General features: G+C 43.0%; 6 protein-coding genes across 9 annotated transcripts in view; 2 read left to right on the top strand and 4 right to left on the bottom strand.

The window, feature by feature from the left end:
* LOC108149417 (angiotensin-converting enzyme) overlaps positions 1 to 2,495 on the bottom strand; it is a 45,223-nt gene extending 42,728 nt beyond the window's left edge. The window contains exons 1-4 of the mRNA XM_017276981.2: positions 1,967 to 2,495; positions 1,177 to 1,683; positions 298 to 456; positions 1 to 241 (exon numbers count right to left, since the gene is read on the bottom strand). Of these exons, the coding sequence (XP_017132470.1) occupies positions 1 to 241; positions 298 to 456; positions 1,177 to 1,683; positions 1,967 to 2,203 (1,144 nt within the window). The 5' untranslated portion in view covers positions 2,204 to 2,495. The remainder of the gene's footprint in view (positions 242 to 297; positions 457 to 1,176; positions 1,684 to 1,966) is intronic.
* A 2,293-nt stretch (positions 2,496 to 4,788) lies between these two features.
* LOC108149280 (acylphosphatase-1) lies at positions 4,789 to 5,371 on the bottom strand. Its single transcript, XM_017276724.2, has one exon. It carries the CDS (start codon positions 5,204 to 5,206, stop codon positions 4,844 to 4,846), a length of 363 nt encoding a protein of 120 aa, XP_017132213.1. The 5' UTR covers positions 5,207 to 5,371; the 3' UTR covers positions 4,789 to 4,843.
* A 301-nt stretch (positions 5,372 to 5,672) lies between these two features.
* Positions 5,673 to 8,210, bottom strand: LOC108149265 (angiotensin-converting enzyme). The gene is made up of 4 exons (XM_017276708.2): positions 7,734 to 8,210; positions 6,732 to 7,678; positions 6,079 to 6,639; positions 5,673 to 6,022 (listed from the first exon to the last, which is right to left on the bottom strand). The coding sequence occupies exons 1-4, from the start codon at positions 7,755 to 7,757 to the stop codon at positions 5,716 to 5,718; spliced, it is 1,839 nt and encodes a 612-aa protein (XP_017132197.1). The 5' UTR covers positions 7,758 to 8,210; the 3' UTR covers positions 5,673 to 5,715.
* Positions 8,211 to 8,321: 111 nt separating this feature from the next.
* Positions 8,322 to 12,146, bottom strand: LOC108149503 (angiotensin-converting enzyme). Of its 2 annotated transcripts, none has more exons than XM_017277125.2 (8): positions 12,055 to 12,146; positions 11,165 to 11,224; positions 10,554 to 11,100; positions 9,572 to 9,935; positions 8,912 to 9,478; positions 8,708 to 8,848; positions 8,479 to 8,651; positions 8,322 to 8,417 (listed from the first exon to the last, which is right to left on the bottom strand). In XM_017277125.2, the coding sequence occupies exons 2-8, from the start codon at positions 11,201 to 11,203 to the stop codon at positions 8,401 to 8,403; spliced, it is 1,848 nt and encodes a 615-aa protein (XP_017132614.1). In that variant the 5' UTR covers positions 11,204 to 11,224; positions 12,055 to 12,146; the 3' UTR covers positions 8,322 to 8,400. The 2 variants fall into 2 exon arrangements, with proteins under 2 accessions (XP_017132614.1, XP_017132615.1); XM_017277126.2 differs by having other exon boundaries at positions 12,051 to 12,067.
* Positions 12,147 to 13,885: 1,739 nt separating this feature from the next.
* Positions 13,886 to 14,794, top strand: LOC108149267. 2 transcript variants are annotated; one of them, XM_041710345.1, is made up of 2 exons: positions 13,886 to 14,218; positions 14,285 to 14,794. In XM_041710345.1, exons 1-2 carry the CDS (start codon positions 14,144 to 14,146, stop codon positions 14,747 to 14,749), a joined length of 540 nt encoding a protein of 179 aa, XP_041566279.1. In that variant the 5' UTR covers positions 13,886 to 14,143; the 3' UTR covers positions 14,750 to 14,794. The 2 variants fall into 2 exon arrangements, with proteins under 2 accessions (XP_041566279.1, XP_017132198.1); XM_017276709.2 differs by having other exon boundaries at positions 13,897 to 13,978.
* A 415-nt stretch (positions 14,795 to 15,209) lies between these two features.
* On the top strand, positions 15,210 to 21,222 carry LOC108149300 (protein SMG5). 2 transcript variants are annotated; one of them, XM_017276749.2, is made up of 6 exons: positions 15,210 to 15,385; positions 15,866 to 16,013; positions 16,199 to 17,841; positions 18,011 to 19,372; positions 19,727 to 19,885; positions 19,966 to 21,222. In XM_017276749.2, the coding sequence occupies exons 2-6, from the start codon at positions 15,877 to 15,879 to the stop codon at positions 20,205 to 20,207; spliced, it is 3,543 nt and encodes a 1,180-aa protein (XP_017132238.1). In that variant the 5' UTR covers positions 15,210 to 15,385; positions 15,866 to 15,876; the 3' UTR covers positions 20,208 to 21,222. The 2 variants fall into 2 exon arrangements, with proteins under 2 accessions (XP_017132238.1, XP_017132237.1); XM_017276748.2 differs by lacking the exon at positions 15,210 to 15,385 and adding an exon at positions 15,455 to 15,537.
* The last annotated feature ends 35 nt before the right edge of the window (positions 21,223 to 21,257 follow it).

Here is a 21,257-nt window from a genome sequence, read left to right on the forward strand (position 1 = left end):
TATTCACGTAGGCCACCTCTTGCATCACGTCGATCAGCTGCTCGTAGCTATCACGCATCCCACGTCCCGCCTTCCTGTGGTACTCCACCCAAGTGTGCTGCAACTCATCCCAATCCCTGCTCTTGGCCATTATGTCCTTCAGCTGGGGAATATAGTGAAGATCGCACTGGAAGGGCTGCTGGTAGGCACAAATCCCAGCGCTGTTGTACAGGAATAGCATCTCATTCAGCAGGCGGTTGTACTATAGAATACATATACTTAAGAAAGTGTTTTCTATAAAAATCACAATTATTTTACCCTGTCCAAAACATCCAGAGGCAGAGCATTAGGGCCTACTTCAGATTGCAGCATCAATTGTCTATACAAACGTCGATCAAAGATGAGGTCCTTGTTGATCCGCTTGGATTGCTCGGCAGTGATGCGCTGGAACTCAACATATCTCTGCTGAGCATTAAGCTGGTGGATTTAAGAAGTATTTATGATGACACAAATTTTTTAAAATTTAATTCCTTTCATTAAAGAATGAATTGGAAGACTATAATTTGTATTCTTAGCGATTCAGATTTTTTTGAATACATGTCCATGCCATTTAATCTTAGCTAAGTAAAGAATATTAAATAATAAATAATAGCAACAAAGGTAAACATTTTAAGTATTCAGTTGGTTTATTAATAATTAATTTAAAATAAATGTTATTATAGCAAAATGTTTGACCAGGAAATGATTTATCAACAACGGGAGATTTTTTTGGGACATTGTTTTAATATAATCTTAGATGCCTTGGTATACATAAATTACAAACACACGATATTAATATGAACTTTAAGATTAATACAGTAGTAAGACACAAAAGCAACTCATATGTCTACCTTCGAGCAGCGATTAGGCCACACAGAGCGTGGTTGGGAAAACGCAGAGACTACAGCGCTTTGACATTGGCATGTCTGCCTGGGAATCTGACAAGGCGATTCGACCTTCAGAATGCGACTTTTCTGACTTGTTCGAGTGTGCGTGAGTAAGAAAACTACCAAAGCGAACTACCATGAGAAAACTGCACCATTACCACCACCACCACCACCGCAAAGATCGCGTGCCGTTCAACCACAATTACGCGATGTATTTACTAGTACTAGTACTATAACTCTTATTCGTATTTGGTTAAAAACGCTCACTCACCGCTTCCGTTTGGGTAAAATCGTTGACGTTTGTCTCGAAGTTCCACTGGGCAGCCACGTTGGCGGTGCACTCCAGCGATCCTTTCTGATCGGACTCCACCAAAAGAATACGCAGTTTCTCCAACTCCTGTTGATAACGACGATCCTGCTGATACCGCTGACGTTCCAAATAACCTTGATTCAGGTTGAACCGATCCTGATTCGGAAGGAAGGGATTCTCGAAGCGATTGCGATTGTTGATGCCCACAAACTCCACATTAGGATTGTTATTGTAGTTGAACTGATCGTTAGGATTGAAATTACGTTCTCCTTGAGTGGAATAGGGCACATCCGAGTATCGGTTATTCAGATTGGGATCATTGCCGTAGCTACGATCCGTGGTACTGGAAACGGGGCCGTAGTTGTGGTTGGAATACCTATCCCCACTGAACGGTGAGTCACTGAAGTTCTGGCGGGGCGAGGGATAGGAGTATCCGATCCTCATACGTTCGTCATTTGTCTGGCCATACTGTAGTGGAAAGGTCAAGGATTAAGGTGGCAATCGGGCACTGAGTAAATATCTTTCTAAAACCAAGAATGTCTGATGAAAATGTTCTTATTTGTTATTTTAAGTTTAAATTCAAGCTAGGTTTTTTCAAGGCCGTGTTTAGTGAACTATTTCTTACATTTGGAAATTTTTTTCTAAAATCAAGTGTTATTTTTTAAGTGTATTATGGTTGGGTACTTCGACTTGGTATAGCAAGCAAATTTTTTGGTTTTAGATAGAATCTATTTCAGTTTGAAGGCCCCACCCTAAAGTCGTCTAGTCCATCGTCGGTATTGCCACTTCTCCCCTCATCGGAGTACGGAGGTCCGTAGCGCTGATCGCGATCCCGATCCGCTCGAAGCTGGGCGGGAGTGGTGGCCACATTTGGTGTGTACCCATTGTAGAAAACCTCCGGTTGGGGAGTGGGCAGATTCAACTGGGGATCGGCCCAGCTGAAGCTCAGGCCGAGGCAAAGACAACCAAAAACCGAAACACTGTGCATTGCGTTTATCTTAAGATCTATATTCCACACTGCCAAGGTCGCCGCTGACAGCTTAGTTATTAACTCTTTCACAAGCAATTAAATATTTTAATTGCCAGCCACTGGCAGTATATTTAACACACAATATCACAAGATTCTACGATTATTTTGATTTATTTATTAAAAATCTCTCTATGATCCTTGGTAAAGTAAGAACACTTGCAACAATGGAAATCTTTCCGTTTTCACTTTCACTTAGCACACGATTTCCTAAGCGATTTTCGGTTTATAGTGCCGCCCACGTAACGTCCGGTAACGCGTCTAAAAGTCTACTGACTAGACAGTAAGAATTTTTTTCGAAATTACTTGCCACTTTTTTTTCGACTCGAAAATGAATTCAAATTTGAACGCAGTCGCCGTTGTCGTTGCAGTTGACGTCGCTGCCAACTTCTCTATATATTTTTGTATATTCGTGTGAGATAATCGCAATTAGCACTGCCAGCGACAACAACTACAATCGCATCTTCCACAAACCTGGGAACAACAATGAGCTGGTGAGAGAGTGAGTAGTATTAGTATGTAAATGTTTTTGCCATGCATGTTGGCCATTTAAAGGGAGGGTAAGGGTGCCCTTACAGGTGCTCATGTATGTACTCGCGAACTTATCAGGGGAAAAACTCAACCGCATAAAAATAATGGTCGACTGTGAGAAAGTACACGGCATTTGAGTGAACTGCCTGGGGTTGCAACTCACTCGAAATGAGATAGAAGTTCCATAATATCTAAATTCACAAACAAAAATCAAAATTCAAAAAATTTTATGTTCTATTCTACGATTGTAGATTGAAAAATTGTTAAAGATTTAGCAGTAATAAAATTATTTACACGAAAATTATCAATTTATTTATTTGTATTGTTTTTATTTTATAAATGAAGTTCAAACTGCTTTCAGTTCCTAGAACAAAATGGTAAAAAATATAAAATATAGTGAAATACAATCAGTAAAGCAACTCCAAGCCATTGCCGATAAACAATTTGCTTTGCTTTAGGTTTAGATTAAGCTCTGCCAGCGCTGACGTACAAGCAATTAGCATCCACCCGCATTTGTAGAGTTTTTATTGTCGCTCTTGACCCAGCGAAATGTGGAAAATGTGATTTGACTCATGCTGGCAAATGCTAAAAACCTGTGTAGTTGATGCGACTGCAGCGAATGCGTTCCACATGAAACTCAACATAGCGACAAGAGCAAATCACTATTTTAGCACCGGTTAATGGGCAGAAATAAATGACTCCTGCTCCCTCTAAAGCTTTACACATTAAACTGATATGTATAGTAAGTAATCAAGCAAAGCTAAATAAGTCTTTAAATTCTGTAAATGTAATGTTCGATTGATGTATTGAAAACTAAATTAGTACCCCAGAAATTGCCTATTCAAAAATAAATAGCTTAGGGTCGAGTCATAAAAAATTAATTTAAACAGCAAAATCAGAAAAAACAATTAAAATGCAGGGTATTGGCTCTGATTTTTTCCACCCTCGCTTGTGTAGTGTGCATATTTTGCAAACGCTCTTGACCCGACGGCATGAGAAATAGTTGTGACTCATGTCAACCGAACGCTAGAGTACCTGGTAAAGATCGAAATGGGATATAGAAATGGGGAGAGAACTATCCACAAAGATGTTAACTGGGGTTGCATGACTCTCCACCCCGAAATGAATTGAATGACTGGGCATGCTGATTGATGCCTTGATTGCCAATCCACTGTCATACCAATGAGAATGCATATAATATATAATAATGTGTGGGGAGATATGTGATTCAGGCAGTAATTAGATTGGGATCTGCGAAGTCTATCTGTCTCGAATATGAGCTCATAAATATTAGACATTTTATGATGTGGTTGGCTGCTCCGTGATTTTGTACCTGGAACTGATCCCTGCAAAGCAAAACCATATTTCGGCCAAAAAGCTAATTACCAGTCAAGGTCAGGCTGGGTTCTATTAGCACTGGGCCATACCAGATCTTATACAAGTTGTCTGGAGTGCTCAAAACCGTGGGAAAAAAGCGGTAAGTGCCTGTAAGTAATTAATTTACACGAGTGAATAGTTTGAGTAAGTCAATACGCCCAGCGAATCGCTAACCGCTTAGCATGACACACATCAAGCACGTACTGTAGTAACTTTTTATTTATACTTTTTTAACCATAGCCATTTGCATGGATTTAATAAGTGGCAATTGAGTGAAGAGCCCGCGAGAGTTATTATAATCAACTGCATTTTAATTACAGAGCTCCCTTATACTATGCATTGCCTTATATTATTTCCGGTTATTTAAGGTAAACAATGCTGTCACTATGCACAAGTTAATCATCATTAAGAAGGCGTTGACTGGTTCGCATCAAATGGGAACCCACCGAACTGTGACTCTCCGCATCCCAGTTTCATTTCCTACAATTCAAGGACTTTTTAAAATCATTAAAAATTCCTTGTGATTTATGCAGATCTAGATTAGGAATTGCGTCCTATGTTTTCTTGATAGTGTTTAATTTGTATAAAAATGTGAAGATAAGTGCACTTTCACAATGATCTTTACCAAGAATCAAAACTTTAAATTGGAAACAATTTTGTTGACCTTTTATTTTATTGTTCCGCCAATAGCCACTAAGATACGTCCGTATTGCTGGAACTAGTGTCTAGTCTTTCCTTTCCTGGGGCCTCCTCGTTCGCATCGGGTTTGATGTGAAAGTTGGTATAGCCATATCGATCGCGCTCCCTGTGAGAACTAAACTCGACCCTTTCGACGTTGGAGAGAGGACTGCCCGTGTTCCTGAGCCACTCCTTCATCACGTCCATCTCGGCGGGGCGACCCTCGATGTAGCCCTTCACGGTTCCCCTGCCGGAGTTCATGCACCAGCCCCGGAGTCCCAGAGTTTTGGCCTTTCGCAAGGCATGTCGCCGGAAATTGACGCCTTGCACCTTTCCGAATACCTCGAATTCGCAGGAGAAGACACCTTCTGACACCATTGCGGAAAACTTCGGTTTGACAAAAAAACGACACAAAAGGCTTGTACTTTTGGCGGAAACAAAAAGGTTCAAATTTCGGTAACGAAATACATTTACGTTACAAAACACATTTTAAGCCGAAGTTTGTTGACTTAAAACAAACAGAAATTTTGACTTATGGTCATTTTAAATAGGTTATTCAAATTAATTCCAATGCTGTTTTGATTATTATTATTGTTTTATTACTAGCAATTGAACAGCATTTTCTTTATCGTTCTTTGTTTATGGCATACTTTTAGGTTGTCAAAACCAAATAATCAATAAATATTTCTCAGCATACATTTGGGAAGTTTTTTTACTTTGAAGGCTAATATAATGTTTTATTCATTTTAGGGATTAGAAAGCGATAAAAGCTCTTGTTCATATTTTTAATATTACTTAAAAACCAAAAAATATTAAAAACTTAATATTCCCTGTGAATAAATATCTGAGTACAAATTTAATTTTTTTTAATATTTACAACACAAGATTCAAGTCCAACCTACATCCAGGTTATTCTGTATATTTTGCTGTTGCAACCAAACCTGAAGCGGTTTAAAGTACGTCAGTAAGCCATCTATGCTGATTTCAGGCTCATCCAGCAGCTCCTGCAGTACTTCCCTGTAGTGAACTGAAGATCCCAGGGACATGGCCTTTTGGAGAATCTCTCCAATGCCACGCTGATCAGATAGATCGCACAGATCCAAAGGTTTCCTGGGATTACCATCTTCAACCTGCCCTGTTTTGGTGCAGAAGTGTTTCAACAATTGGAACTGCAACACAATGCTCAGAAAGTGACTGAAATATATGGTAATTTAATTTATGTATTTAAATATGTGTGTTATTCTACCCACCTGGCATACTGGTCATCCACCTCCATGAGCAGCTTTGCCGGCACATCGAACTGTTCGTTGGTCCTTTTCGTTGGAGCTGCAGCACCTGTATAGTGCTCCGTAAAGCGCCAATAGGCCTCATTATCATCCGCCTTAATATGTCCGCTCAGCACTTCGATTCGATAGCGATCCAGGACATAGAAAACGGGCAGGAGGAACACAACCCGCAGTCCCTGAACATACAGGCGATTCAGGCGTGCCGGCAACTCCTTCCACTTGTCATCCCTCAGTAAGCCCAATTTTCTGAGGAAACGCGGCGAACTGGCTGCCAAGGAGAAACACTTGCCAATGGCATCGCTGAAATTGGGAAAGGGCTCCTCTTGCAGTAAAGTGGGTTGAACCGAGGCAGCTCGATAGTAATGCAGGTCCGCCTGTGCCTCAAACATGTTGAAGAAACGCTCCTCGTCGTTCAGCGGACAGTAGGTAAAATTGGTTCTGGGCAGGGCATAATATCGCCAGGCTTTGTGCCAACAGCGATCGTCGTCATCGGAGGATATTTTTTGGGCATATGTCCAGAGGGAGCTAAAAGATTTACATTTATGAGGATATATACAGAAGCGGTCAAGCTACTACTTATTTTGCCCGAACCTTTATATATTTGGTTGTTAACTTACTTCTCCAATTGGGGCAGACCCAGTGCCCTAAAGTACTCGGCCACATTCCAGAACACCCTTTGAGTGGTGCTCAATCCCCGACGATGCAGCTCTTGGGTGATATTGGCCAAGCCCGTTTCCGGCGAAGGCAAATCCACATACCATTCGGCCTGAACCCTCCGGAAAGCATTGCCAATGAAGACCTCTGCCAGATGTTGGGGATAAGGTCTGTTCCTGGGCACCAATCTCTCGCCATGCATCTTTCTCAAGGAACCCCTGACATGAGCGTGAAACTGAAGAAATAATGGTCTCAAACCATGCATTATTTTATCCAACAAGGCCATGGTCTCCTGAGCATTTAGCTCCAAGGAACGAAACCAATAATCCTCGGCACGTGCATATCCATTCAGCTGGGCCGTCTTTTTATACAGATCCATGAAATCGACAAACTGAGATCTGGTGGCCAAGCCCGTACGCCTTCGCCACTCAAACCAGTAATATTCAATCTCTTCCAGATCACGGCTTCCTTGAACTATCGATTGGACCTCTGGTATGAGTCTCAGAGTGCAATTCTCCGGCTGCCTGTATGCACACAGCTTGACATTATGGTAATTATCACTCATATTGGAGGCCAGGGCATAGACCCGCTCCAAATCTTTAAGTGGCAGTGCCTCATAGCCCAATTGTGGGAATTTAGAGAGCAGCCTCCTTTGGTGGGCATTCCCCAAACCCAACCGCTTGAACTTGGCCTTGCGGGTGGTTAGAGTTCTTACAAACTTTAGTAGCTTTTCATCGGTGACCTCGATCTCCAAAAGAGCCACCAAATCATTGGGTCCGCGCAATTCATTCAACAACTTAGCCAAAACAGCCTGATCATAAATAACAGCGAGTTGTTGATTGGTTTTATTTAGAAAAGAATCCAGTTTAGGATCAGGCGGGGATTCAGCCTGAATAAATCCTGCCAGGAGCTAAATAATATGAGGTAAGGAAAGTTCAATAAACAATCTCAATAATTTGACTTACCAAAATCGCTAAACATATCCCCATATTCCCACACTTTCTAAAAAAATCACTTTCGCAACACAGTTTATTAGCTCATTGATATTCCCGGCACTTTTCTACTTTAACTTTAAAGCAAACGTTCTGCGCTTGCGCAGCTCTCGAACGCAACTGACTTGGGCCAACGACAATCAACATCCACGGTCAGTGAAGCAAGTTGGTGGCTGACTGGGCGCCCAGTAGGCCATTTGTAATTATAATGTGTTCCACTTAGCACACACAGCAACGAGTTCATTCAGCAAATCTAGAAACTCCGTGCCTGTCTCTCTATAACTCGTTCATACAAACAATTATAAAAAGCTCTCGTGTTTTATTGGGGGTTTCTTACATTTCTTGGAAATACGCAAGCCTGTTATGTAGCAAGATGTTAATTATTATTTTATTCAAAAAGCTACCAAGTCAGATCAAGATATATGTTATAGTTCCTTCCTTAACACAATTTACTGCATACTATAATAATGCAAGGTTTAACAAGTTTTTTAATAACATAATTCTTTATAGGCCATTTTCTTTTTATACTTTTCATCAAAGTGAATTAAAAGTAGAAGCAAGTTTTATAAATTTAAACCAGTAAGGCATTGTAAAACTTTATTGAGCAAAGAAAAGTGTGAAAACACAAAAATCATTTCATTCAAGAAGACACACACTCTGAAATTGAAAAAATAGAATTAATCAAAGTTTTAGAATAATCTAAACAGTCCAAACTTACTATCTGAAGTGGTCCAGCCAATGTGGACATTGTTTTTGATATTCTCCGCCTCCAGCCAAACGCGCAGTGGCTCAAAGTATTCGGCAATGGCCTTTCCGGTCATGACACGCTCTCCGTTGAAGGCTTCCAGTGCATCGGGCCAGGGTTTCGAGGCGCCCATGGACAGCATGTTGCTAAAGGGGTAATAAAATATATCAAATCATAAAAAATACTATTTGCCAAGACCTACTGGAAAGCAGCTCCAGCTGCAGCACTGCCATAGATGTCACAATTATCCAGGGGCAGCTCCGGATTGTTGGCATCATATTGGCCAGCCTTGATGCAAGCGGACTTGTAGAACTGGAACTGGATGATGAAGGAGACCAGGTACCTAAAATAAATATAAAATAAATTAAAGTTAAAAGCCACATAAACAAAAACAAGTAAAACCAACCTTAAGTACTCCACATCCGCGGATACGTGATATTTGGCCGGGGCATCGAAGTCCTTCTCGGTGCGCACCACTGGTGGCTCAATGCCGGAGTACTCGTCCCTCAGCTTCCAGAAGGCGCAGTTCCAGTTGGCCTTCTCGACCTCACCGCGGAACAGCGACCAGCGGTACTTGTCCATGGTGAAGGCGAAGGGCAGGAACACGATCTTGTCCAGGGCGGTGAGGAAGAGCTGATTGATGCGGGCCTCCTCGTCGCGAACATAGTCCTTCAGCAGGCCGATCTTCTGCAGATGCTTGGGCGTGGACACGGACAGGGAGAGGACATCGCCGACGGCCTCATGGAATCCGGGATTGGCACCAGTGCGGTAGACGAACGGCTGGTGCTGATACTGCAAGAAATACTGAATGTGTCCCAGTTCGTGGTGCACGGTGAAGAGCTGATCCTGGGTAACACGGGTGCACTGCTTGATCCGCACATCGTCGGTGAGGTAAAAGTCCCAGGCACTGGCATGGCAAACCAGATCCCGGCCATCGGTGGGCTTTTCAATGATCGACTTGTCCCAGAAGTCCCTAAAGAAAATTACAAGAAAATTCTATAAACTCCGAATTCAAAAATGGTTACCCCCCTTTTGCCTATTTTCTGAATTTTTCATGTTTACTTACTGCGGCAGTTTGGTGAGGTTCATGGAGGTGAAGAAGTCGTCGCCCATTTGGAACATCTTCAAGGCAGTGAATCCCTGCTTCTCCATCTCTTCGCTCACATCGACCAGGGGTTTGTCCGGGAATGGTGATACAATGTCTGCGATTTCGGACCACTGCTGTGCCCACATATTTCCCAGAAGGTGCATGGGAATGGGTCCCGTCTCGGAGACCACAGATTCGCCATAGTGTTTTCGCAGGCGGTAGCGCACATATCCGTGGATCTGCTGGTAGAGCGGACGAATCTCGGCGAAGATGTCCTCCAGCTGCTGCTCGAAGGTCTCGTCCTCATACTCATCCAACCAAGCCTCGGCGCCAGAAGTAAAGTCTGATAGGAAAAAGGTTTTTATTTTTATATACTTTAAAACCTTTTGTTATTTAACGATTAAGTTTTTAATCTTGTTTTTTAATTGCCTTGCATACCCGAAACTATTAACATCAACTAATTTGATTGACACATAGCAGTGCAATTATAATTTATCATCGAGTGAAATATTAAAGCAAACAGTTTTCAAATTACATTTGGGTAAAACCAAAACGCAATTAGTTATTTTTAGATCAACTTCACTTAAATGCATTTTTTTAATGACAAATTGCACTGCAATTATAACTTATTACCTATGGAAATAAATATGAGTCCAATATGCTACTTTTTAAGTTAATTTATAGATTTAAAGGTTATCAATTTATGGTTTTATGATTTTACAGTTTTATAAAAATATATACAAATTTTAAAAAATCACAATATGGTTTGCACTTTAAACATTTTTAATGTAAGGCAAAGGGCAATATAATGGGAAATCTATTTTATAAATTATTCAAGATTTCTAAAATCAAGAAAACATGTTTTCCAAGTGTAGTAGAGGCCAAATAAAATCGATCATGGTATCGTTATAAGCATTCAGTTGATAAATGTGAATAGAATACGATAAGTGTATGCACTTACTATTCAGTTTGGCTGCCTTGGTGTTGAGCTCCACGTAGCGCTCGAATTGGGATCGCACGGCGGTTCCGGCCTTGTCGTAGAACTCCCGCCAGTAGTAGGCGAGTTCCTCGTGGTCGCGGCTCTTGCTGAGGACCTCCTCGATGTCCGGGTCCAGGGCCAGGTCGCACTTGGTCTTGTCCTTGTAGTCGCACACCTTGACCTTGGCGAAATTCGACTCCATGGCAGAAACCGTTTCCAGGAATTCGGCGTAATCGGCTTCGGGGAGTGCCGCATAGCCCAGTTTGGTCAGCGCTTTGAACTGGCGCTTGATGTCCTCCGACTGGAAGCTGCGCCAGTGGAACTTGTTGGTGTCACTGGCCACCTCCTTCATGAACTTGGCCACCTCGGCGGAGATCTCGTTCTTTTTTCGCTCGTTCTCGTCGGTGATGTTGGAACCATAGGCCCAGGCAGCCTCGGTTTCGACATTGGTCCGCTTGGCGATCTCCTTGTTCAGATTTTCCAGATACTCCTTGGCCTGGATCTCCTCCTTGACCAAGGCTTGCGTCAGCTGAAAACCAGAGAGGACCATCAGTCGCATTCATGACCCATCTGATGCCCATCTTTGAACTTACCGCCAAAGTAGCCAGCAGGGCTAGCAGAAACAGTCTCATATTGAGATCCAACTTTCTCGCCTGGAAATTATAGTAAGCATTTTTGAATTTTGATTAGACTCGTTCCTATTCCTATTCGACATGTTGTTATGCCAATTCGATGACGTAGTGTGCCGAGATGAGGTCTCCCGCGTAATTGATTAAAATGTCTCATTTTCGGATGACTTTGGGGTCAGATCGACACGCCATATACTATATACTATATATACTGCAGTGAACGTGCGGAATCGTTAAAGTTCGCAAGAAAACACTTGAATTGGACAAGTAAACCAATAAGAGATAAGATATTCCCATTGATTGGCTTTTGGTAATCTGATACAAAATCAACCTATAAAGCAGTAAGTTGTAAGAAGTAAACTTGTGGTTTTCTTGCTAGGCATTTATATAATTTAATGTTATATCTTGAATGCAACCTAAACAAACATCAGGTGCCTTTTTGGGCAGGGAAAGCCCTAAACAAACTATACACACAGATGCGTATCAAGATCATAAATATCGTCGATTAGATCGACTAACCACCGCAAAAGTGTGTGAGATATTTAAGAATTTACAACCATGTCCACCGAAGTGAGTGCGGCAAATATTATGAGATCCAAGCCGTGTATTGCATGATCCAGATAAGATTATCAAGGGATTTAGTGACTGGTAAAATCGAACAGCCATAAACCACGAAACCGTTCGCAAAGCAATTATATCATAATGAGCAAATGAATTGCTAATGCCAATTACGATCCCAATTAAAGGTTACTAAAGGCTATTTGAAAATACACTAATTGCGATCAGGGGAACGACTGACTTCAAGTTCTCCAAATCCCAAAGCGAAAGAGAAACTTACGTACAAACTCACTTACGTATGTACAATGTTTTATTTTCCGAGCAATATCGAACGTGACCGATCCGCTAGCGGTCTGAACTAAAACTGAGAACGCTCGAGTGACAATTCGTGAGTTTTATAGCCAAGCCCAGAGAAGCAGTCGGAGAATTGGCCGGCAAAGTGCACTTAAAGAAATATTTAAGAAAAATAATAATTATCAGAACTCACGATTTTTTAGGTTTTTTTTAAAGCAACTTTTGTTTTTTTTCTGATTTTTATTAGATTTCAAGTGTGTTTTTTTTGTTTCCCTTGAGCAAACTTACTCCGATATCAAAAAGCACTTGGGATTTGATGGTATTTTCAAACTAATCGCAATAGTAATCTCCAGAGGGTTATGTGCCATAGCAAAATGAGTAAACCATAAAAGATTTAATGTTTTTAACATTTTTTATAGAAACCTTAGTATTTAAAAAAGCCTCTAAAGACACCCCTATGGATTGGTGTATTTAATTGTTAGGTAAAATCAGAAATAATTGAAATTACTTCAAGGAAACTATGTTTCAAATAAATGTATTAAAAACATCAATAGAGACATCGAATATTATTAAATACAAAAAATGTAAACGTAAAACAATGTTTAATTTAGCATTTGAGCTTATATTATTTTTTTTTAATCGAATTGTGTCTTAAATAGTAAATCAACATAGCTTTAAAATATCCAAACGTAACACACTGCTCAATTTAAGAACTACATATTTTATTTTAATATTATTTTTTCCAAAGTTGTATTGTAATTGAACTTGGTAAATCAAGAACTGAATTTTTTTAAGTGTGTCACTGCCTATCTGTCCCTCGACGTGCCCAACGCTAATCGAGTGACCAAACGACACAAAGTCGTCGAGAGAAATGTCCGATAAACGAGAACATTATTTATTTTTAATGCGAGCCCGGCTTAGCCGCAGCTGAGGTCTCCAGACGGAATTAAGGTTCTCGGCCAGGTAAGAGCGAAGATAAGCCGACATATGGAAGATCATTAGTATGCCTGACACATTTCTTCACATTTGGCGGCTTCATTGGCAAATATTGAAGGCGCCTCAAAAAAAAAAAAGAGGTGATAATTTGTATTATTAAAATAAACTAATGTGCATGAATCTTTCTTTGTGTTACAGAAAAGAGAATTTTGAGGTGGCGAACAATGCCCTTTCTTTAACAACAGTCAAAAATATTTTTTTCTTTTTAGATACTGGGCATAGCTGCATAGTCTATTATTTAGGAGTTAATAATTAAAATACATTAAATAATTTAAAAAAGAAATGTATTCTTATTTTTCAATTTTTGTTTGTTGAGTCTAAAAACCAATGAACTGCCTATACTAAAAATATATGTTTGGCCTCAAAATTGTTAGCTCATTGGTCAAAAGCTTTGGATGCACTGGCCACATAAGATATATTTCACTGTTGCACGCGGCAGCGAAAGAAACGGAAAAGCTGATAAGAAATTCGCCGTGACTATGAATCGAATCGTTTTTTTAAATTTTATATATTGTTTGAATAAAATATAAATGCATAAAAACGCTCTTTAAAAAATTGAACCAAAACAAAACGTACAATAGAAATGTTCAAACCAGAATTGTTGCACTTGAACGACTTTGCTTCGAAGAAAATTCAAAATTTGCTTTTATTAATTGAGTTTAATCGATTACCTGTAAAATATGTGAAAATAACATCCATTTATAGACTTGGAGCTTTTAGTGTAATGTAAAATGTAATAGATCATTTCAAAAGCCCGCCGACTACAAAGAAATCGATACAATATCGTAATCGAAAGCTGGTTTTCCAACACTAAAAAGTGTAAGAGAAAAGTGAACTTTAATAATTATTACTATATTACTCAAGGTTTCTCAAATGGAAAATTCCAGCGAAGGCGAAAAAAGTCAGACTCGAGGTGGCAATTATGAGATGGTAAAATGGCCGTTAATGCTCAGCATATCGAGTCGTGGCATAGGATTTAATGTTGCAATGACTGTGTACCGGGGAGTATCGCAATCTTAAGCCCTATGGACCCCGGATATCTACGCTCTATATCGCGTTAGCCTGGCCGCTTTTGAAGCCAAGTTACGGCGGGTGATGGGGGCTTTTCCAACGATTTGCCGGTATATGGAGCACGTTGCATATCTCAAAGTTGATCCAAATTTTGAACCCGCAAGTCTTAGCATTCAACTTCCGGAACCGCTTAGAATGGTGATTAATTACGTGGGCATATTGCAGGCCAATGATGTTACTTACCTACCGGTTTTTCCCGCCGATAAAGTCGACTCCAAGGGGCACTTCATCCCACGCGCCGAGAATGTGATCTACTCAAATCTACGTAGAACCGTCGTGGCGTTGGCTTCGCCAGAAACTCCATTGCCGTACAGGATAATCTTTGAGCAGGACAATGCGATTCCGGGAGCCATTTGGAGCGATCATGTCCTGCTGAATGCCGACGAGATAATTCCTGAAGCACATTCGGCTGACGATCTCGACAGGGATTACCGGAATATAACACCATGGCTACATACCTTGCAGACACTCGCTCCGAAACTCTTTTCTGGAAATCTTACCCTCGACACAACTGGCAATAAAGCCATGTTTCTGTGTAATTCCCAAAATGGCCTACGAATACCAAATGATCCTATAGACTTTCGTCTTGAGAAAACTATAGATGATAAAGCTCCAGCTCTTGACATCTAATTGACTTAAGTTATTTTTTGATAATTTTTTTGTTCATTAAATGATATAAACCAAAAACCCTCGAAACCGTTTTCCACCAGACCGTAGTTTTAGCGACTGTAAATAGTTGCATTTACAAATATTTGCGATTAACCATGTTTGAATATTACAAAATACTTATACTTATGACCCTATGAATCTTATGAATATCAGACTGTGGCTTATAATTGCCAAATTCTTATACTAGTATTTAAAAAGCGCTCCGATCACAAAATAATCGATAAATCACCTTCATCGATAATTGATAACCATCGTTAGCCAACACTGAAAAGACCGAGGAGAAAGTGCACGATCAAGCGGCATGACACGATATAAGTATCAAAACAACCCAGAAAAACCAAATCCCCGACACTTTTCCCAACACAGCTGGTCTCATTTAGTCAGAATTTTTCAAGGATTATTTCCTGTTATTTATGCAGGGAGCAGCAGGCCAGCCGAAATTTTATTAGCGTTCCATCATATGTCGCAAGCGGAACATTTTTGCTGCGCAGTCTGACCGTGTAAGCGCCATTTTGTTGTTCAACAAAGGAAAAGAGCGAAAACGTGAAATTTGCAGAAGCGCACGCACAACACAACAGAAACTGAATCGAATAAAAGGTAATGCAAATCGCGCAGGTAATCCAGTTTTAGTTTTTTCATTCTACCTGTGTGCCCAAGTGCAGCTGCCAGGAGTGCATTGCATTGGAATATTTCGCAATCTCAATTGCAGTATCGAAAATACCAGAGCATCGAGCAGATGCAAAGTGGATGTATGTGTGTGTTTAATTGATTATTCAATAAAACGAAACTACGCCATAATACATACTCTCCCGCACACTTAGACACAACGCGCATGTGTGGGTGTGCGTCACAAGTTGAAACAAAAACAAAAACAGAGCCGTAAAATAAAGTAAAGAAATTTATTTCGAAAAACAATTCGTCAGCAAAAAATCCGGAGGGGAATTCGAGAAACAGCTGGAGGAATCGGGCATCGTGTTTTTTTTTGTTTTTTTGATTGTTTATCTCCCGCCTCAGAGTTGCCAGCTGCGGAAAAAACCAGCTGCGTGGATATTAATATTGTTAACCTTTATTTTGCAGTTCCTCTTGAAATGGAGGCGACACTCAGCTCGGGAGGATCGAATACCTCCAGCGAGTGCGCCATGGACAGTGGTACAAACCGCTGTCGGGGATTGGAGCCCAATAATGGCACCTGCACCCTCAGCCAGGAGGTAAAAGATCTCTACAGGTAAGAAAACTATGTTGTAAACGATGCAGCGGCTGTACATGCCCCGATTCATGTCAGTACATGCAAGGATTCAGGTCTGCACATGCAAGCATTGAGATTGCCTCAGGGAAACTACCGCTGCACCGATTACAACCAGCATTCCATAGAAGAAATCACTGAAGTAAAGTATCAAACTCCCCAAACAGATCCCTCTACACCGCCTCCAAGCAACTGGACGATGCCAAGAAGAATGTCCAGACCGTTGGCCAGCTGTTCCAGCACGAGATCGAGGAGAAGCGCTCGCTGCTGGTGCAGCTGTGCAAGCAGATCATCTTTAAGGACTACCAGTCGGTGGGCAAGAAGGTGCGCGAGGTGATGTGGCGTCGTGGGTACTACGAGTTCATCGCCTTCGTCAAGAAGACCTGGCACAAGCAGGGTCAGGATGCGGCCAACGCCCAGGAGAACATGCAGAAGCTAGAGCGATTCCTTTGCGCCGGCATCTTCAACTACAAGAGATTGTCTGCCCGCATGGAGGAGATTTACGACCTGGACTTGAAGTACTTAATTGATTTCTCCATCATCAGTGATGGCTACATCAGCGACATGATCGGGGACACCAAGGAGGCGTCGCATTCGGGCACTCAGGCGGTGGATAAGAGCCTGGAGGCGGTGTCCTTTGCCCTGGACACCATACACTCGTCGCTGCTCAGCCTGGGCGATCTGCATCGCTATTTCCTCGACTTCCGCATCGACAGCAAGTTGAGTATTAGCAAGGAGCAGGTGGCCAAGTACTATCTGGAGGCCTTCAAGCTCAATCCGGCCATTGGCATGGCCCAGAATCAGTTGGGAACACTGTACTACGGCCAGAATCATGATTTGGACTCCACATACCACTATTTGTACTCCCTCGTGTGCATCATACCCTTCGAACTGAGCGAGAATAATCTGAACAAGCTATTTGGCAAGCACACGGAATACCTGGAGCAGATGGATCCCGAGAAGCTGGACTTTAGCATCGAGGACTTCTTCGCCCGGTTCTATCTCATCGTGGACATATTCTTCTTCGACAAGGAGGTGCCGGACTTCAACGCCCTGTGCCACTGCGTGCTGATCGATCTGCGTAAGATCCTTTGCTCCCAGCAGCTGCGCGTTCCGGAGCCAAGTATCTTCAAGATAGTCTCCATTCTGTTCTTCTGTCTGTCCAAGCTGAAGATGATCAACTCACCCAAGGTCTACTCGCTGCACGCCTTCCTGGTGGCCGCCTGTTCCGATCTTATGGACGCCTGCATCGTCAGCATCGAGCAGACCATTTTGGCCCGCGCCCAGGACAACGAACGCTTCCAAAAGGAGTACGAGCAGCGTTTCCAGGAGTTCGACACGGTGGTGCGCAAGTCTCGCAACGAGTACAAGAACTGGCTGGCAGCTGTGGGCGAATGTGAGCGCAAGGACAAGAAGATGATGCCGCGACCGCATTCCCTCAAGGACTGCAGCTCCGATTCACGCGACAGCCAGCACTCCGGCGAGGAGGCAAAGACCCAGGAAGCAGCCGACGGCGACAAGATCGGCGAGGCCGTCTCCACCCGCTCCAGCGACGAGGCCAAGGAGTCAGACCTGAAGACCCCACTCTCCTGCAAGAGCAAGCGTCGGGGAATGCGTCTGCGCCGCCGCCGTCGCAAGATCGCCCAGTCGGACGACAGCTCCTGCTACGACAGCGAGAGCGAACTGGACACGGACTTCTACAGCGACGAGGAGGACTACACAGATCTCAGCTCGAACTTCGACACCGACTTCAGTGACATCGATGCAGCTGATCCTGGGGAGCAATGTGGCGAGGAGCACTATGGAGCAGGTGAGCGAGCATTTAAATCATGTTGGAGTATATTTAACATTAATTAAGAATATATATTGACTGTTAAAAACATTTTGGTAGTTTTCGGTAAAAAAAATGTTTCGAAAAATGCCATTTCTTGTAAAGTTACTAAGGAAAACTCCTTAACTTATTACATATCTATTTTCAGCTTCATACAACAAGAAGGAGCGCAAGTGTGGCGGCGGCTTAGGAGGTGGCCTAGTTTACTCGGACAACGAAGATGTGGTCATTGAGGAGGAGAAAATCGTGTATCCCGAGGAAGTGGAGCGCAGATCCAACTCACAGGAGGTGGACTCGGAGGAGTTGCTGCGTAGCTTTGAGGTGCTGCAGCTGAATTTCAAGAGCGCAGAGGAGGCACAGACCAAGCAGCCAGTGGAGGGTGTCCAGACCGCTCCGCCTGCTCCCGTCAGCTTCTCGGAGCCGCCCAAGAAGCTTGTGTATCGCAACAAGTACACCAAGATCAATCCCAACATAGTCATCGACTGTCTGCACAATGAGCCGACCATCAGAGCTCTGAAAATGCTGTTCGACTGGCTGCGCATCAACCCCGAGATCCTCATCGGTTGCTACCATTCGAATCCGGAGTTTGTGCACAAGATCATGAAGCTGCTAAACTACTGCAACATTGATGTCTTCACCCGGAAGGTTTACTTTGAGCGCGAGCTTCTGACCACCGCCAATGTGCGCGATTCCCTGGTCGAGCTGTTCGATGTGCGGGCCAATGTGCCACTGACCGAGGACTTTGCCTTCAAGAACTTCGACATCTTCCAGAGCACCCAGATCACGCTGGACTGGGAGACCATCATTCGGGAGCGCGTCACTCCGCATGAGGAGTCTATACTCCGTATTTTCAAAATGGTCGACTTTGGCTTCTTCATTTGCAAGCAGAAGAAGTTCAACTACAGATTCTGCGTGAAGACGCGCCGTTTCACCGAGACCCAGAAGAAGAAACAGCGCGAGGAGAAGAAGGGTGGCGGCTCCCGTCGTCGCGAGCGTCGCACCGCTCCAAAAACCAATCGAACAAAGCGGAACGAGGGTCGCACGCGTCGCTATTCGGATCGCAAGAACGGCATTGTCCGCAAAAGCTACACCAGCAATGAGGAGAAGGACACCGTGGAGGAGTGCCGCAAGGTGCCGCGCAAGGGCTACCTACGGAATCGTAATGCCGAGAAGGCGGCTGCGGTCATAGCCAGTGCAACGGGAACCTCCGTGGCCGGTGGAACATCCGCCTCCACGACCACAAACAGCGTCATCGAGAAACTGAACGTGCAATCCAGCTCGGGTGCGGACGAGGAGCGCTCGGAGGCCAAGTCGAAGAAGTGTGAGCTGATGGGCAAACTCTGGCTGCAGAACGAGGTGGAGACACTGGAGGAGGAGCTGCGGGACAGTCCCGCCCATGTGGTGATGTCCCCATTCGTTGTGGTCGATTCGAAGGCATTGACCGAATACAATGGCATAGTCAAGTCGTTGGTGAGGACCAAGAAGTGCATTGTCCTCATCCCGAATGCAGGTGAGTGCGCCAACCGCAGGGTGGGGCGCTTAGCTTGACACAAAATCACCGATGTGGAAAGTCACATTTGCCCAACACAATGGAGTGTGGCCTTAAAGAAACTTTAATCTTTAGAAAAACTTGTACAATCTCTAATTAGTTTAGAGTACGCTATTTTATAATAATCCAGACGATTAAGTAGTTTGACTACTAAGATATGAGGACATAACATTCGCATTTGCCGTTCCCAAAGATTTTTTTTTGAGATATGAGTACAAACATTTGTTTTCTAATTCAACTGTGTCTATATATATATGAAATCACCTTAACCCACACCCAAAAATCCATGCTAATCGACTATCTTTTACCACTTAGTGCTCAATGAATTGGATGACTTGAAGAAACGCAGCGAAAATGTTCGCCATGTCATCCGTTGGCTGGAACAGGAGTTCAAGCAGGGCAATAGGCACTTGCGTGCCCAGCGCGATAACGAAAGTCAGCCGCTTTCCCTGCTCAAGATATCACGCAAGATGGGTGAGTTTGGTTAATTAAGTTTATCACCATTGAATGTGCTAACTAATTGTTTGGTTTCGTTTGTGTTTCCGCGGCCGCAGATCGTGACGCCTCGGTTTTCCTGCAGATTGCCCAGTTCTGCAATCACCTGGTGGCCAACCACTCCGATCCGCACGTAAGCGAGCTGCAGAAGAGCGTCGTCACGTACTTGTCGGGCGATAATCTGCACGAGAAGAACCGCCAGCAGCAGAACTTTAGCTACACCGGCATCCTGGACTCGATACCCGTCCGCTATGCCCAGATCCAGAGCTTCTACGCCAAATTCAAGGCCAACAAAAAATGAACGGGCCCAAGGGGAGCGGCTAAGATAGCGGGCGGCGCTAAGGCGGCAAAGGCAACTGCAGACCAGATGCAATGCAAGCTAAAAAAGGGTACGAGCATGTTCTCTCTGTACAACCAACACAAATCGACATGGAGTTCCAAAGTTAACGAAGCGAAAGCCGTGGATGACGGCAAATCCAAACCAGCTGCTGCAGCCTCGGTTGTGGCCCCGTGTTTCCCCCAAAAAATATAAACAAATAAATGAAACCGAAACCGAAACTGATGCCCAGCCTAAGCAGCAGCAGCAGCATTGCGTGGAATTTGCTTGTTGTGTTTAGACCAAACCAAAACAAAATACCAATCAAAATCGTTCACTTTCAACTCGATGGCAAACAAACAATGATGACAACTTCCCAGCTAATGTTAAATGGACAAACGGCAAAAGCGAAACAACACAAAAGAAAAAACACATGGAAAAAACCTACAAAAAAAAAAAAAAACAATTTTTCAAGATAACAGCAGGCGAGGCCTGAACGGTTCACGACGGACAAGAGATCTTCGCAGCAGATAGGAGGACGAGGATGAAGAGCGGGATGAGGCGGCGACCAGGATATGGATCGACCCTCTAATCGGTTATTAGCTTGATGTACCAATCCGTATTCAAGATTTCGCCCTTCCCGCGTCGAGTTGGATGTGGATGTGTGTGGATCCGATGCCTCCCTCTCGATCTTTCCTGCAGTTGTGTTTCGTTCTCGGTTTGGCAGACGGAGTAAATTTTAATTTTCACGCTTCTGACTAGGCGAACCACGTGAACTTCTCTACAAAAAAAAATATATACGGTATATATAACACAACCTACAACTTACATTTTAATGCAGTCTTAACTAAAGTCTCGTTTATGGACACATTGCAATTTCCCATCAACAATGATGGAAAAATGCCGCACCTATGTAAACAAAATTCTTCATCATTTTAAATGTTTCCAAATTTGAAAGCTTGTTAGATTTTGTTCGATTAATAAAACGCCCGACCACAAATATATTGTTTTAATTAAAATTGGACGGGTAAATCT

Source organism: Drosophila elegans, unplaced genomic scaffold, assembly GCF_018152505.1.
Source record: "Drosophila elegans isolate 14027-0461.03 unplaced genomic scaffold, ASM1815250v1 contig_814, whole genome shotgun sequence".
Lineage (NCBI taxonomy): Eukaryota > Metazoa > Arthropoda > Insecta > Diptera > Drosophilidae > Drosophila > Drosophila elegans.

Bases quoted from the DNA above. Each gene is read 5' to 3' on its own strand.
- LOC108149503 (XM_017277125.2), bottom strand. From the start codon at position 11,203: ATGAGACTGTTTCTGCTAGCCCTGCTGGCTACTTTGGCG. The intron at 9,936-10,553 runs GTAAGTGCATAC...TTTTCCTATCAG, and splicing joins CAAGGCAGCCAAACTGAATA to ACTTTACTTCTGGCGCCGAG. The intron at 9,479-9,571 runs GTAAGTAAACAT...AATTTTCTTTAG, and splicing joins AACCTCACCAAACTGCCGCA to GGACTTCTGGGACAAGTCGA.
- LOC108149300 (XM_017276748.2), top strand. The intron at 16,014-16,198 runs GTAAGAAAACTA...CTCCCCAAACAG, and splicing joins GAGGTAAAAGATCTCTACAG to ATCCCTCTACACCGCCTCCA. The intron at 19,886-19,965 runs GTGAGTTTGGTT...CCGCGGCCGCAG, and splicing joins CAAGATATCACGCAAGATGG to ATCGTGACGCCTCGGTTTTC.
- LOC108149265 (XM_017276708.2), bottom strand. From the start codon at position 7,757: ATGGGGATATGTTTAGCGATTTTG. The intron at 6,640-6,731 runs GTAAGTTAACAA...TAAATCTTTTAG, and splicing joins GGTCTGCCCCAATTGGAGAA to CTCCCTCTGGACATATGCCC. The intron at 6,023-6,078 runs GTGGGTAGAATA...CATATATTTCAG, and splicing joins GTGGATGACCAGTATGCCAG to TCACTTTCTGAGCATTGTGT.
- LOC108149280 (XM_017276724.2), bottom strand. From the start codon at position 5,206: ATGGTGTCAGAAGGTGTCTTCTCCTGCGAATTCGAGGTATTCGGAAAG.
- LOC108149267 (XM_041710345.1), top strand. From the start codon at position 14,144: ATGGGGGCTTTTCCAACGATTTGCCGGTATATGGAGCACGTTGCATAT. The intron at 14,219-14,284 runs GCAAGTCTTAGC...GGCATATTGCAG, and splicing joins TTGATCCAAATTTTGAACCC to GCCAATGATGTTACTTACCT.